The sequence below is a fragment of the Prinia subflava genome, chromosome 6 (genome assembly GCF_021018805.1).
Source record: "Prinia subflava isolate CZ2003 ecotype Zambia chromosome 6, Cam_Psub_1.2, whole genome shotgun sequence".
Classification (NCBI taxonomy): domain Eukaryota; kingdom Metazoa; phylum Chordata; class Aves; order Passeriformes; family Cisticolidae; genus Prinia; species Prinia subflava.
This window is the reverse complement of record NC_086252.1, coordinates 13,575,444-13,592,693: the sequence shown is the minus strand read 5'-3', so window position 1 is coordinate 13,592,693 and position 17,250 is coordinate 13,575,444. Positions and strand designations below refer to the sequence as shown.

Here is a 17,250-nt window from a genome sequence, read left to right as displayed (position 1 = left end):
CTAATTAGCTAATGTCATTAGAAAGCAACAGACAATAAGCAAGAGCTGACTCAGACTCTACAGCAATCTAAGCAAAGGACAGTTTAATAACTGTACTTACGATATGTTTTAAACAAAAAAAAAAAAAAAAAAAAACACTTTATGGAGTAGATTTCATCCTGGGCAATATCCATACATCTTGGACTTGGCAAAATGGCTTGGAGAAGAGGGTATCATCATAGTAAACACAGCTACTTCACAGCAAGATTTATTAATACATCCAAAAGAAAGAAAGAAAATCATTTTGTCACACTATATACAGATAATACATACAGTGTTTTATACACATATTACATCAGTTTTTACACAAGAAAAATATACATAAAAATGTAAACTTTTGTATACAAAAACCCTTAAACAAATTAAACAAGGACCAGATAACAAAAGGAGACCAATCTATTATCATTTAATTGATTTTTTTTTAAATGGTAATACAGTACATTCATTGAGAAGTATGAGGAACATGTGAGCCAACCTTTCCTATTTAAAGGGAAAGTACAAACACAAGCTTTCCTCCCGCCCCTGGAATGCTGTCCGCGAGCCTCCAGCACTAGAAGCGGTGGTGCGAGGTGCCATTGCTGCCAGGGACCCGAAGGACAGGACCCTCTCCTCGGGCACCTCGGTGCACCACACTCTCCCCAAGCGACACATCCAGGGCTGGTTGTGGTATTAGCCAGTGTCCCAGCTAATAGCATGAGACGGGACGCGGCGGGGCCCGTTTGTATGTTCCCTTTAAGCAGTCATTAAGTGGATTAGCGTTGCTGGAGGAAGTTGCTTATTTTTCCCAATGTATGGTATGCTGAACACGTGTGTCAGGGATGAGAGGGAAGAAGGAAGGGGTGTAAGAGACTGCTAATCCTTGCTACCATGCAGTTACTTCAAAATCAGGTACGTTTGCAAGCTACAATTCACTGGTTCAAAATACACTGCCTCACCTTTGCTTTCCCACTGCAACTTGTTTACATTTTAAACTCTAGTGACCGAACAACTGTATGAGGCTCTTTGTTACAAGGCTGTTTCTGATATCACAGCATGATCAAGCTACCTTTAAAATGACACCAAACACAAACTTCTCGGAGACAGCCTTAAAAAGAGAGAGCATTCCCTCTAAGCACTTCAGATTGTCCATTTGCCACCGTCTTTTATTAAGTCTAGGATAAATATATTTCCCTTAACTGCAAAAAGGATATTGGTTGAGCTTCTGACATCTGTTTTGCTTCACTTGTAGATAAATATTTTTGGGAATTGGAGGGAAAAAAACCAAAAAACAAACCCAAATTTTAAAATCTCAGGCATAAAATAAGAAGGGAATTATTTAACGTGTTGGTGAAAAAACAGTTGCAGAAACTTGAACTTGTTGGAAACAAACAGACGATAGATTCCAATGAAGGCTTCTCACATTAAATAAGTTAGACGGGTTACAGACATCTTCAATAAAAACATCCATCCTCCACAAAGTATGTTAAAATGAAAACACAATAGTGATGCACTGGTATTTCTCCTAAAAAGGACAGAAGGACATGAAATCTCCTTAGTGATATCAGTACTATTGAATGTAGGAGGTGAACAATGTTTTACAAAAGTATTGACGGAAAAAGAAAATCATGAATCATTAATTATAATTGGACAAAAGGGGGAGGGGGCAGAATGCAATTACTGTATGCCTCAGAAATACCTGAAGGAAATAAACACTTAAAAACTTGTGTTTCCATTTCTTTCACCTAAACGATGGTGGGAGTAAGGGCTTGTCTGCTTGCTTTTGGCTTTTTGTTTCCTTTTTTTTTTCCTTTTCTTTTTTAAAATAATAACCCTTCTAGTAGAAATTCAAAAGACAATTACAAATGGCTTTAGATAATTAAGTCTCCTTTTTAAAATAAAACTTTGATAACATATTTCTCCATTTCTTCTATATAATGCAGGTTCAATGAAAATAAGTAATAAGGGACAGCAATTTGCAAAAAAAAAAAAAGTGTGGAAAAAAATTGCCAAACAAGTTTCGTAACATATACATATGTATATGCAGGACACCTACACTCTATATACATCTTTAATATAGGTATGCATGAGTATATATCAGGAGATAACCAACAGGTACATTCTCCATATACATAAACTGAAATAGCATAATAGGCGTGTGCGTATCAATCTATATTATCCACACGCAGCACACAGACATACCCATACACACGCCCCACCATATGTATCATAGAAGTCGTGTATGACTGCATGAAAGCTCAGATGGAACAGCACACCAGTTACCTTCTTCTAACAGCAATGCAAGGAAGACAAAATTCCATGGCTGAATTGTGGCCAAGAAAAATTGTGTCATAGCCATATTGAAAACATGGAATCCAGTATGGCTCGATGACAGAACTGGAGCAGCATTCTCCTCTGAAACTGAAGCCTAAGTTACACAGCACTTCAATGTGACTGAGCAGGTTGCTGACAGGTGCTTTCTGCTAAAAGGATATAGAAGCTCCATTTAGCCAGAAAACAGAAAATAAAACACTTAAGCCCATAATTTACTTGCATAAGCAAGATCACCCAATACACAATTAGATGCAAAGTGCTAGCATGTTAATGGTCAACTCTGCACTCCATTTTAAAATGTTTTACGGTAAAGTGTATTTCTTTTGGCGTGTTTGATGACAACCCCATTGCTCAGGACAGAGGACAGGGCTGCCTTCTGCTTACTGCCTGGGTTATAGGAAACACAAATCAAACTTCTTTTTTCTCCCTAGGGTTGAAAATTGGAAGGTAGTATTTGGTGGGTGCAGATTTCTCATTTTGACCACTTAAATATAATGCTGAGTTAACCTTTTAATATGCTAGGAAGCTTTGCATGAAGTTCCATGAAAAGTTTGTATTCATCTGCAAATCAATCAGAGTCCTACTGAATCACAATTGAAGCTGGGGAAGCTTGCATAAGTTCAAGCAGGTGCTCGGGGCCCAATTCAGCTACCACTCCAGTCACCAAGAGAATTTCCTTCATGCATAAGCAGTGCTGGATTGGGCCATTAAAGCTGATTGCTGCTAGCAAGAGAAACTGCAGAGATGCAGGGACAAGGAGGAGCTGAAATGGAGGCAATGGAGCAGAGAAGCAGAAGAAGTTGGCATTTTGCAAGAGGCCTCAATGAGACTAAATATGAAACAAAAGCAGAGACATAGCAAGGAAACTCCACTACTAGGGTTGAGGTAACACAAACCAATGGTGGCCAAGCTCAGATCAGTCTCTCTGAGTCATCCAGACCCCTCAGAAGAATTTAAAACAACTTGTCTGGCACAAGTGCTTACCTGTTACACGTATGTTACGTGGATAGTCCCTCTCTTTAGCTCACACACTCACTCATGTTACAGCTAACGTACAGGTGTGTGATACAAGTTATATGCCATTTATCAATCTGTATGCATGTACATATAGATTTAGATTGACTGCATTCATACATATTTATTGAGGGCAAGTCCATATTCAGCAAAATGCTACCATTATCTCATATACAGATATATCTCTCTGTACAGGTATACACAAAAATGGGTCTATTCTCCTTCATAAAGGCATAAAGATTGATGCTCCTAATTCTCATTACCACCAAATAAGCAGAAGAAAAGGCCTCTGACAACTTCCACCTCCCTACCCTTTCGCCTGTATGCATGTGTGCCAGGAACAAATTGTGGGGAGAAGGAAAGAGGGAGGGATGCCTGGGGGAATATCAACATAATGATATGGAGGGGAATATTAAAAAAAATTGCAAAAAAATCAGATTTCTGTTCAATATTGGAAGCTCTGTTTTTCTAAAAAGGTTTTTAAAGTCACCAGAATCATCACAGAAGTGACACTGTATGAATAAATAATGATTAGATTACTTTCTTCAGCCTAAATAGAACAATATGAAGAGTAAGCCAATCTGCAAGAATGTTTCTGCCTTCTCACAATTTCAAGTGAGAGCTTCCATAAAGAAATCTTCCATCTCCAATGACGAAAAAAAAAGGCAAGCAGTCAGAATCAAATTCAGAATTTCACAGCCTAAATGAAATTCCCTTGACTGAATGTGTATTTTGTTCTGCAATCCCACAACAGCAGTTTTGGGACAAAATTGATACACACAAACATCCTCAGAAGAGAAAAAAAAATCTGCTTTGAAGACAAGATCCTTTTATGGAATGGAGACCACTGCACAAACTGTACCCCTTGCAATCTAATTGGAAAACACAAGTACGCTGATTGACAACATTTTCCAAGTCAGTCCATAGAAGATCTGGGTATTAATTTGCAAAGATACAGCAATTCTCATGCCTCTCCATCCCACTGAATGCAAACCTTCCCATTCAGTTTGTCCTGAAAAACTAATTTCTTCCATCACTCCTCCTCCCCTATTTGTTTTATTTAAAGGCTGTCTTTGGGAGCTTGGTATTTTCATGGCATTTTAAACAGGGCTCAAAGCAACTCATTTGAGAAACAGTAAAATTGACATGATATCAGAGTTAGCCTTATAACAGAAGATTATATAGTAGAGAGTTTCAGTTATTTATACAACAATGAGGACATAACAACCCCCTACTAAATAATCACATTTCTACAATACATTCCATCACCTCTTGACTACTTTCCTCTTTACAAAACTATGACCTACATACAATATACACATTCGTATCGCACATACAATCCCCCCCAATGCATATTTTTTGTGTGTATATATAATACATACATGCACACAAGCAGTCTAATTCTATTTATAAGTCACAGTGGGAATTCCTTTGTGAGGAAAGGAGGGGAAAATTCCTGAATAAGACACTGTAGATTCCTAATGTTCCAACTTTTCAAATTCCAACTCACAGAGCTAACTGGAAATAAATACATTAAAAAAAGAAAAGGTCTTACAAACTTGGTTCACAACTCCCAGCTACAGTAGTTGGATTTTTAAATTTGATCTATTTACCCTGTAACTAAATTTCTAATCATAGGTACAAACCACGGATAAATTATTGCAGAATGTAACACTCAAAATTTAAAAAGAGTTATAGGAACAGTAATATAAGGGTTAAAAAGAGTTCTATACTTGTTGATACAGGATACCATTTTATTTTATTTATATATATATCTATATATAGATATAGATATCTGCAAGGTAGCAAAGAATAGCTGTACACCTTGACACGGCAAAGATCCAGTGTAAAAAGGTGCTTCACTAGTTTGTTTTTTTCCAAAAAAGCTTGTATATAATTTTATAGCTATTAAAAACACATATGCAACATAATTCATTACACTCAATACAGCTTTAGTATAAAACTTATAATTTATGAGGTGATGTTAATAGCATAAATTAATATACCATTTCTCTTAAAATCTACAATAAGTATTCTGAAAGCTCATTGGGGAAGGGTATCTTTAAATAAAAAGTTTAAAGCTGAGCGTGATGAAAAAGATTCTGTATGTTGAACTTGAGATGAGAGCCCCGAGAAGAGAAAGAGTCCGTAAGCCAGACACCATTGACTATGAAACTGAACAGAGATTTCTCCTTCTTGCGCTCTCACTTAGGTGACGCTCTACCTTAAATTATTATTTACTTTTAAAACTATTTACTTTTTTCTCGTTTTTTCTTTTTTTTTTTCTTTTTTTTTCTTTTTTTTTTTTTTTGTTAACTGCCCTTATTTCCACAAGGAATCCCTGAGACATACCCAAAACTGTACAGTGAAGGTCATCACTGTTCAGAGAAACTGGTTCAACCCTTTCTGGTAGGATGTAGCTATTTTGCATGAGAATCAAAATGTCCATCACTTCAGAATGCATCTATTTGCACCAGAATCAACTACACTGTTCAGGACGCAGGTTAGAGAGTCATTTCAGGGTAAATCAGTCCACTCCAAGGAAGAAGCCAACGCCATCGCAGTTAGCTACATCAGAGCAATCTGCACCAAAGTTAAAGTTTTCCAGAGGGGATCTGGGAACGTTACCTATCCAGAGTTCATCTCCGTGGGCACCAGCTGACAACGACAGAAAGCAGGTTAAACATTAGCATTACTGGACCAAGTTCAAAATCCCTACGTGCTCGACACGCGGGGAACCCTGGACGTCTCACTGTGTGTGTGTTTGGGGGACTTAGCAAGAAGAGGAGGAAGAATGCATTTTTCTACAGCAAGTAAGTACAGTTTTATGGTCAAAAGGCCAAGTCTCGTCCTATTCACTTCCAGACCGAATTCTATGACCTAGAATAGACTGAAAAGGTGCCAACACTTACTTCAAGGAGACAGATAAAGAAAGCCTTCTCCAACCATTGCTGTCAACTTACAGCCATGCTCACTGTGTCCTTTCATGCTTCCACTACATTACCTCATTCCACAGCAGCTAGAGAAGGAGCAGAGTAAAACAGGGGACAGCAAAGAACTCAACAACCATGAGAAGTACCAGACAGCAAAGCGAAAATAGTCACTACTGTCTGGGGTTTTTTCTTAAAAAGAGGCTGAAAACACAATTGAGAAAATTGATTTGTGACTTGTCTAACTCCTCCTCCCCTAAACTCTTCCTTACCAACAATAATGTTTTTGTCTAGTTTTAAAGACAAGACTGAAACGTTAACTGATCAGAACTAAGGTCTCTTATGAGCAGACCTCTCCTGAAGTCCAAGTTTAGGTTTAGTGAAGACAAATACAGATTTTTGTCAACAACCCTCCTTACTTTTATTTGGGCTTGAGTGTATTAAGAAAGGGTAATTTAAATTCTAATTTCTACTTTCTACTGATACACATCTCAAAAGAGGAGGAACTTCGGAGAAGATAAATTCTTGCTAAAAATGCCTGTATATTTACTGCTAGCATGTGCTCCCATGATCAACGTACCCTCAGCATCTAGTTCATGACATATTAGCATGCTGTGAAACATCTTCCTACTCACTGATCTGAGAAATACTTTGATCTATTGCACTGTCATTCTAGCATCCAAATATATGCTAGGAATTGCAGAAATCTCTCCTCCTTTTCATTTTACAGTAAAATTCACACAAAAGACTTACCAGCTGTCATAACTTACACAGGAGAAGTGTCTGGGAATGGGAAAATAGAAGCAAGAATGATGAAGAATGTAGAGTGGAAGGAAATAAGGAAGGTATGAGAAGTATTAAATATTACCCAGAAGATTAAATATTACCCAGAAGATCAGAAAGACCATGTGATCAGAAGGTGAGAAAGACCTAAGGATCTGACCAGCACACTAGCCCCAAACTATTCCTTCAGTTACTAATTCTGCCACCACTGGACCTTGCAAGATGTCTGCACAAGAGACTCCTTCACCTTCACATGCTGAAAATACAAAAGAAAAAAATACCCCAGTTCCACCAGGGAAGTTGCCTGGACAGCCACACAACTGTCTCACTGCCAATGATCACTGCAGGTAGCTTTTCTATTGTTTGCTGGCTGAAAGCACCTCCTGCCACCGTCCTGCGCCCTGCCAGTCTTGAAAGGTTACCTGCAGGTATCTGGCTCTTCTAAAGACTTTTCCCTCCTTTCTGCCCAAAAGGTCATACTGTTGGAGAATTAATGAGTGGATTTAGCTCACTGCAGCACAAAAGACAGGGAGAAATACCCTGGAGGCCTGACAATGCCTACAGGGATACGCAGCAGCAAGGAGGCTGCAGGAGCTCAGGGAGCAGCTGAAGCTCAGAAGCAGTGTAGATAGCCACCAGGGCCAGCTTCTCAGGGAGGAAAACTGCCCACTGTTTATTGTACACCTTTGCAGGACTCTCTTGGCAAGCAGATTCAATCCCAGACTGTATTTAGACGTTGTTACAGCAAGACAAAGCTTCAAACTGAATTTTGCTACTGGTTTGCAGGTTCAGTCCTGGGTCTTTTGCCTTGGCCCCTAAAGGCAGTGGCAGCTCACAGTGGAATAACCTAATTTTTCAATACTCATCTTCCTTTCATTAAAAAAAAAATAAAATAAAACACCACTCCCATTGGCTTCTCTTTGCTATTAGGTACATTTTCTCTTTGAAAAATTCTTTTCTCTGATTTTTGCCTAGCAGGTGATAAGCTTCTCAGGGCTTTCAATACTTTCCAAAGAAGAGCTGCAAATCTCCATTTTCAGTTGGAAATCTACCTGTTGCCATTTTCTCCACAGTGCCTGAGGCAGACCTGCAACTGTGCTACCTCTCAGCATTATCAATTTAAAGCCCGAATGCTCAGCCATAGAGAGAAGCATGCTACTAACAAGAAGGGATCTAAGCAAGAATCTGGAGGAACTGGAAGGCAGGAGGAGATAAAGTTCTTGTAGCATGATTATGAAGCCAAAGAACAAATCAACTTTGAGGTATCTAAGTGCATATGGTTCCCCTCAAAGCTGGTATAAGGTCTTCCTAGGTGAAAGGAAACATCAAAGCATGTCTTAAAGAATGTCTTATGCACCAGGAGAGCATGAAGTTATTCCTGATAAGTCTCTGTACACTGTCAAAATTCATCTTGTGTTAAGTACTTTTGAACAGAGACTAATTGAGGTGCTAATATTGCCAAAACTATGTAAATGTTATTCTATTCTATGCCAAATTTTTTTCATTCGTTGAAACTCCAATCTTATGTGAAGAAATTAACTTTTAGGTTTGACTAGCCTTATTCCATTTGTCAACACATAAAGGGCACAACAGGTATTGAGCATCTGAAATTGCTACACTGGCTCTTTGGTGAAGGGCTGACGAGAATGCTAATTGCTGTAAGAGCTGATACTCAAAAACATTTCTGAGGGAACATGGATTCTGCTTGGGAATCACATAAATAACAGCCTCAAGGACCACCTTAACCAGGCCAGCAGGATTTCCCAGAGGAAGAGGTGTGAAACATCTCTGACTACACGTACCTCTCAATTAGATCTCTTGCATCCAACAGTAGGACACTGATGCACTGAAGTCAACAGGCTGCGTGGGTGTAGAAACCCACCTGGAATGATCCACCTTGTAAAGCTAAGATCAAGACCCGTAACTGCTTGGTAGCCACGTAACCATGAAATTGGCAGTAGTGAAAAAATGAGAGGTGAACCAGGAAAAGGCAAGAGTGGTGGCCCGTTTCAGAACACTGTGGCACACAGGACAGAGGGATTCCTATTTCAATTGTATACAAACTGAAGTTTATTTTTGAAAGTGCAGCTTTATTGCAAACTTAGTTTGCTCATGAAAAAATATTACGCAGTCAGTTTTCAGGGAAGAGTCGTCAAGAGATATACAAAAATTGAAATCTAAGTGGGGAAAGAGACTTGGTGTCCTAAGCTACTTTAAAGAAACGCAGGTACATAAAAGCCATTGATTTCAAACAGTAATCATGGACCTGCATAGCTCTGACAGCTTTTGAAATTCCCTGTCTAAATCAATGCACAGATTAGGAGCTGGGTTCTGTTCTGAGTTAGACCAGTGTAAACTCACCACGACCTTAGACCAGAAAGCGCCTCTGTAGTTTATACCAAAGCAACCAAGCAGAACTTGGCTCTCACTTCCTATCCTCTCTTCCCCCCCAGCATTTGCTAAGAAAGAGAAATGTGATGTGGGGCAAATATACTCTACTCTACTTCATTATAAGTTTGATGGGCACAAGAACCATTTCAAGACCTGAAACCAATACATAGAAATTAAAACCCTCTAAAATTACATGAATACACAAGCAGATGAAAGAATCAACCATTTTGGTATACTAGTTCTCCACTCTTTTTCAGTCAGATATCCCAGCACATTGAAAAAGGTATATGAACACAACAAAAATCATCTGCAAATCAAACAGTTGTCTCCTCCATAAAGTATGGGTAACATAATACAAAAATAAATAAAAGCCTTGTCAGATTTGCCTCATTTACAATATCACTGGGCATTCCTCAATCAGCAGGACAATCACAAGCAGGATTTCATAGGCTTCAATTAAACTTTTTATGTGATTTAAAAACATTTAAGTGTTACAAACATATTTATATCACCACTTGAAATATTCGGCTTATATTATTAAGATCTATTTTACCAAGTATGAAATAATGACTTCATAACAACAGAAGCATGAAAATAGTTTTTGTTTCTTCCACCCACATACACTTGCAACTTCAGAAAAGGACATATGCATCATCCATACTCTTTTATATTTAAAGAGGACAGATCATTCAAGAAAAGAGGAATAGTATGATTGCTACAATAGTAAGAAGACACAAGACCTATCCCATTTAAACTCTGTTCCTTAGGAAGATGGAAGGAGAGGTTTGGGTCAGATATTTTGGTGTGTGCCTGACTGCTAACGAAATTAATTTCTATAGCAACTAAACTTCATTCAGGGATCCTTTGCTCAGAAAGTTGATTAGGCCTCCCTATTACATGTGCTTGGTTCTCTTAATTTCCTGAAATAGATTAGAATACACACAGGTAGGAGTAGAATAAAATCCATCATCTACAGCACAAGACTGAAATGTAGAATTTTCTATTTTCTCTCATCTGCATCTCTGAAACAAACCAAGAAGAGCAGAGATTTGTATTAAACAGCAGCTACTTTTACAGTCAGAGTACAGTAGCAAGTTTGAGCCCTATAGAGTCATAAGTAAATTTCTTCTTGATAAGGAGATGCAAGTAAACACCTCAGAATTTCTGCTGCTGTTACCTCTTGGTTTAAAAAATAAAATTTAAAAAAAATATTTTTAAAACTCTAAAACCTAGCTGACTCCTTTCTTTAGGAACTGCAATTACTACTAATGAGTGAATACTGTCGTTAGCAAGTGATCAGTACAAACAAAACCATTCTGCAGACAGAAGGAATTGTTACCTATTTTGCCTTAGTAATTTCTCATTAGGTTATCCATGACTGCTGATAGGTGCCTGCTAATTACGTACATACATTCAGCTTCCCGAACAGAGCATCAAACCCTACAAGTGTTGGAAAAACTACATGGCTCTCAGGGGATTAAAAACTGTCCAAGAAAGTCTCACTAGTTAGACATATTGTGAGAAATGCATCCATTTGAAACTACAATGGGTCTGACCTAGCCTTGTGTGGATGGGCAGAAAACCAACCTAGTTCTTCCTGTATAAGCCGGGAAATTCCTGTCAGCCTGTCAGGTGAAGAGTTCTGGACAAAGACACACTTGAAAAGGCAAATCATCAATGCTACAAGGCCACTGTAATTCAGCAAGGAAGGGAATTTCTCACAGGAATCTTCTCTAATCCATGATCTTTATTTCAACCCTTCTGTTTATCTTTCTTTTTTGTTTTCTTGGGCTAGCTTCATATCAGCCTTCAAACTTATGGGCAACCAGTCAACTGATCCCTTTGCTACTCAGTGAATTACAAATCATGATAATAAAACAACGCAAAAATCAGCATGCAGTAAGAACAGTGACCAGTTCTGGAAGGGGACAACTCCTACTTCTTCACCAAAAGAAGAAAAGGAATCGCTGCTCCCTGCACCCCAAACACACACACACACACAGAGGAGGTCAAGAGACTATTTCAAGAAACTGCCAAACTCATCTTTGAATCATGATCTTGATTTAGGACTTCAGTGCACCACTCTCAAATCAATGTGTGCAGCCAAGTTTTCCATGCCAGACACTACCTTTGGAAAAAGAGTAAATTAAAAAAAAAAAATCGAGAGACTTCTGCCCACTGGAAAACTTTCTACCAGATGCTAATGAGATAGCAAGCACTGATCCGAACCCTAGGGAACAGTAACATGCATCAGTGATCTGAGGTATCTTCCCATTTCTAGGTCTTACTGCTGAGATCAATTACATCCAGTAACTGTGCTGTATCCTTAAGGAATTATTGGGGAGCAGTGAACCTGCCTGCAATAAATGAGCACCGGTGCCTAACAAGCACATGTGAATGCTACAGCAAGGTTCACAGAGGGCTAACCCTGGTCAGTACTGAAGCAGGGGTTTTCTTCTCAACCCCTTCTTAAAAAACAAGGGAAGAGAAGACAGACAAAATAAAGAGAAAGGAAAAAAGGAAGGATAGAAAACACAGGTCCCCCATCTACCTGCAGGGAGCCAGGCAGACAAGCTCAGTTGGAGGTGGTGAAGGGCGCGGATGCGTTATTGGTACTGGTAGCGGTGGCACCAGTCACTGCGAAGCCCGTGGGAGGAGCTATGGAGCTGTGGCTGGGCTGCAGGTCCTTGGGAATGCCACTGTGGGAGCTCAGCTGGTGCCCAAAGGCTGCGCTGAACTGAGGGAGCTGTTGTTTGGGGGAGGTGGAGCCCATGAGTTCAGCGGAGGCAGGACCCATGCCACTGAAACTGGTCTGCGGTAACCCCGGAAGCACACTGGAGCTGTTGGGGGTCACAGTGGCGAAGGCAGGCTGTGTGGTCTCTGAGTGCGAGGTGGTAGGTGGTGTGGACAGGGAGGTGGACAGGAGGTGTCCATCTGCACCGAGAAGGTTGCTAAACGGAGAGGGGTCCCCAAGATTGACAGGAAGATTTCCCCAGTGAGTTCTGGGGTTGACCACCCCGCTAAGTGGCACATCCAGCTGAGTTGGGAGCAAGTGCTGTGCCATCATGGGCATCTCTGCTGAGAAGGTAGCTGCCAAGTTATCACCAGAAAAGGATGTGGTGTGAGGGGATGTGATATGGTCACTGTAGGGAGACGGCACATGCTCACTATCATAATGGCTTCCATGGGGTGAGGAGTGTGAATGGTCACTGCTGTATTGCTGTCGTGAGGTGATCAGGTCATCTGCCTTGCTCAGCAGCTGGGCAGGGTGGGGCCTCTGGGAGGCATGGCTGCCATCATGAAGTCCATGAAACTGTCCCGGGAAGGCTCTCTCCCCAAGGCCACTCTGGCTTATCAGAGTGGCAGAAGTAAGGCCAACGTTGGCTGGGGCTGAGAACTGCCCCTGGATCTGCCCTGCCAGGGGCGTAGGTGGGTTGGACAAGGTAGCAGAACGGAGCAAGTTCTCATCCAGCTCCAGACCGGAGAAATTATCATGTACTATACGCCCATTCAACAGCTCCCCCAGATCCGTGTTAACCTCTCGACTCAAGGACTGCATTCCTGGAGCTCCAGCACCTGTAGAGAACACCCCTATCGCTCTATCTGACAGCTCCTGAACTGGCACACCATCTGTCTGTGTAAGCACTCCAATGGTACTCAGGCACTCAAGAGAAGTTACAGCCTGTAGGGCCCGTTCCAGTTCTTCAGCCTCTTCTGTGGTCGGAAGAAGATCTCCATTTTTACCTGCAGAAACAGGGACACCACCAGTCAGTGCACTGCTCTCAGGTGAACCTGGCCCTGGCACTCAAAGGATGAAGATGTACAGACATCAGTACAGAGTTGCATTGATAACCTTCCAGCATGGCTTGCAGTACACAGAAAGTATCATTCATCATCTTCACTAGCTAAGCAAAGTAAGAAAACCATGAAATTACACCTTCCTCTACCATGGAAATCCCCCCCTCTCCCTTCTCTTCCACATACTACAGTAGGAGATGCCTCTTAAACTTCATAGACTTAAAGTGAAAATGCTTAAGTAAGATCTTCTTCAATGCTGCAATAACATGTGGTCTGCAATCCCTCTTTCTACTTACCACATTACAGCCTCGACCTAAAATTTACACAGACAGTATAATTCAGGTTAATTTCAATTTAAACACAGTCTGATGTCATGTTATATCAGAAAATGACCAAAGAAATCACGTACTCAACTCCAGGCTGCTACAATTTCTTTGTTATATGTTACAGGTAGTGAGCTATAGAATGCAGAAATTCAAGCACATTTCTGATCAAAAGCTAGTTTCAAAAATGTATTTAAAGATTTTATTCTCACTCTCTTCTCTTTTTATCAAAGGCCAACATTGACTGTGATTCCAGCCCCACTCGATGGCAGGAAGATGCGATTACTGAGAACACTCTTGATTAAACTGTAACCCTGACAGGCAGTAAAAATGTAAAATGAGTTATTAAAATACTAAACCAAGTATGCTTTTCAGAGCAGTAATTATATGAGCAAGCAGAGAACTATGCACACAGCCTTCTTAAAAGTCTGCTTTACTTCAGAGCTCACAAACAATGCACACTTCCTTCTCCAGAATTTATTACCTCTGTAGGAAAGCAAGCAACTCCTCAAAATGCAGTTTAGAAACACTCACTTCTTCAGTTCACTGACTGTGTTCATGCTAGCATAAAATAAAATGGTACCTTCAAAGAAATCAAAATCTTGCAAGTCATCGGGCAGCCGCGGCAGGACATCAGAGAAGTCCTCCTGATTCAATTCCAAGTCATGTGGAATGTCTGTGATTTCATTGGCGATATCATCAGGCAGCTCATCGGCACTGAGCTCTGGTGTGGAGGGGCTCCTGAACAGAAAGGAACATTAGTCCCTGGTGTTCAACTCTGCCTGCTCCAAAGGACAACTATCAGTGCATATCCATCTACAACGGATGCTTCCCCACACATTTTTTTCTCCATTATCTAGGAAAAAAAATGCTTTTAGGTAGTTTCTTCAGGAAGCTTACACTTAGGCTACTCATTAATTACCTAAGAGGCAATATCAGGAGCAAGCAAGATATTTTACCCATCACACGCCATAATTGCTCAAATCCAAAATGACCCACTCTGAAGGTTTTTTCCAACAGCCACATGGAGATACAATTTTTAGCCCTGCTCCAGATGCTGCTTGGCAGCTTTGCACAGTGCTCACTGGCAATGCTGAGGCCAGCAGTGGGAAACTGGGCAGGAAGAGCACTGACCGAATGTGGGGTATCTCTACTGGCAGTGAGACACTGGCAGGCATGGTGAGGTTCCCTTGGGGCACTGCAGGAGGAATGGGTTTCTGGGGCCGGCGTGGGCCTCGCCTTCTCTTCTTCTTGTGTTTTTTGGTAAGTGCAGGTGGCTTCGTTTTTTTCCTGGGTTTCCTCTGCTGCTGGTGCTGAACTTTACGGGAGCTGTCCCCTCTCAAGAAATTATCCTTTGGGAACAAAACAACACCAACAGGAGCAGATTAAGAACAAGTATTACTTTCCTTGCTTTTTTCACCCTGGTCACCCCACAGACATGTAGAATTTAATGTAAGAGGGACTGTTAGCTTACACCCAGACACAGTTTTAAAAATTGAGCTGTTTCCTTCCTCATTGACCCCAAAGGCAAAAATAACATAGACCAAATTATGAGGTATTGTAAATACCTCATAATAAAGACCTTTAAATACCTCATAAATACCTTTAAAAATTATCACAGCAAACCCTAACTAAATACTGCAAAACTGTAACCTTTAGCAGCACTCCTGTAAGTATTAAAGACAAAAGGCTGTTGTGAGGTGGTGTTAATGTGGATAACGTGCAGCAGCTGAAGCCAGAATCCTCAAGTGCCCACTGACATAACAGAGGGACAGCACTGAGGAGACTAAATTAATACTGCTGGATTAGGATAAGGATGTGGATAAACAATTATGGCCTCATTGCTTCTGAACAGCAATCACTGACACATTAAAAAATAAATCAAACCATCATCAGTCTTTAGTTGCCATCATACTGGGAATGGCAGAGGATTATATTTGCTACAGAAGTAAACCTTGAGGGACATACTGAAGATTGCCTAGAAGAGGGGGAAACCCCATACAGATCTGTGTAGCACAAACACTCGCATTTTAATCCAAAAAATTCCATAATTCACAATTAGTGGAGAGGCTGGGAAAAAACAGTAACAAAAATCTTTCAATAATCCAACAAAAGATAACAAAAAAGGCAGTTTTACACCTCATTGAAGGCAGGACAAGAAGCCTTGAAAGAGGGACAGGGCAGAAGGGGATTTGTGAATTATCCTAAAGGTTTTGTTATGGAAGATTGGTGTCATAAAAGGAGAGCAGAGGACATCAATTTCATTTCTCCATTCTCTCAACTTGAGGTAGGCCACTGCTTTTTCTCTGGGATCTAGGGATCCTTGAAAGAGGTTAAAGATAAATTCTAATAGTTACTAAGGGGTTAATAAAGTAGCAAACCCATTATTTGCATCCTTTTAATTGCTGTCAACATTTCCTTCGGAAAGTATTTTGGGGCCCGTGTACTGAGACTGCTTAAGATGCAGTGTTCTTAATACCACACTCACATTATAGTCAGATCCAAGGACCACGAGTGAGCCCAAATAAAATGACCACAGGATCCCTCACAATGACCTTCTATTTCTTAATTCAAGACAATAATCAAATTTCCTCCAGTGAAGAATATTCCCATGTATGCTTTATTATATCCTCAAAACTAGGTAAAAGATTTTCACAACATACTTTATAATAATTAGGAATGTTTGGCAAGTTTTACCTTTTTTAAAAAAATAACAGCAAACAAACACTTAAGTTTGTAAACTTGCTAGTTGTCAAGGAAGAGTTCATAGGAAGACTGGGGTTAAAACTCCTGATCATCCCAATACACAAATAAATACAATGATGGCTTTGTACTCACCATTTTTTTGGCATGTTCTTCGCACAGAGGTGTCTGATGTGTAATGTCAAAAACTGGCACAGAGCACTGTTGACCATCTGCAAACTTGGCTGTGCAACTCGAGAAGAGCTGCTGAGAACGGTTCAATAAGATATCTGTGCATTTCTGCATCAGGAATAACACAAGACAGTGGTGGAGGAACGCCCTTTGATTTATCAATCTGATAAAGATCAGAGCATTCAACTCTATCTGTCCATAGCTGCTATTTTTAATGAGCGCCTTAAGTTTGCTATTTAAGTTCAAAGCTAGGTAAGGCTCAAACCCAACTTTTAAAGTGAAAAAACTGCATTCATGCAGAATCTCTAATGATTTTATTATATACTGAGATAGTTTTATAAAAGTGGCCATTTCACTAATGAGTTCTTAGCAAAAAGAAGCCTTTTCCTGGAGCCTTAATCAATAGATCAATAGTAGTAGTTGGAACAGTGTAGTCAACAGGACTATTTCCTTACAGACTAATGACAATCCATACTGAAACATTAAAGAAAGAGTATTTCTTAATTCAATCTTTTAAGGTACATTCTTGGCATTTATCTTTATAGCACAGACAAAAAAGTTTCAAGATCCTTCCTGCTCCTCTGAAAAAAAAGATGTGCAAGCAGACAGAAAGGTCAAGTAAATCCACACATAAGCTTGCTGAGATTTCCTTCAGAAAATTCCTTAGCAGGAGTAAAAATGTTTCCAGACTTACAGCAAATCAAACAGATATTTCATTGAGTATTTTTTCAAACAACATTAGAAGCACTCCTTCAATCTTGAACAGTTCTCAGACCTCAACATCACTA

At 40.1% G+C, this 17,250-nt stretch overlaps 1 protein-coding gene across 5 annotated transcripts in view; it reads right to left on the bottom strand.

Annotated features, from left to right (window-relative positions):
* Nucleotides 1–231: 231 nt before the first annotated feature.
* Nucleotides 232–17,250, bottom strand: part of INO80D (INO80 complex subunit D) — a 45,543-nt gene continuing 28,524 nt past the window's right edge. For 3 of the 5 annotated variants that reach the window (XM_063400349.1, XM_063400351.1, XM_063400350.1), the window contains exons 9-13: nt 16,427–16,560; nt 14,723–14,940; nt 14,172–14,329; nt 12,019–13,211; nt 232–2,498 (exon numbers count right to left, since the gene is read on the bottom strand). In XM_063400349.1, coding sequence (XP_063256419.1) covers nt 12,043–13,211; nt 14,172–14,329; nt 14,723–14,940; nt 16,427–16,560 — 1,679 coding nt within the window. In that variant the 3' untranslated portion in view covers nt 232–2,498; nt 12,019–12,042. The remainder of the gene's footprint in view (nt 2,499–12,018; nt 13,212–14,171; nt 14,330–14,722; nt 14,941–16,426; nt 16,561–17,250) is intronic. The other 2 variants (XR_010080756.1, XM_063400352.1) reach the window with 2 other exon arrangements.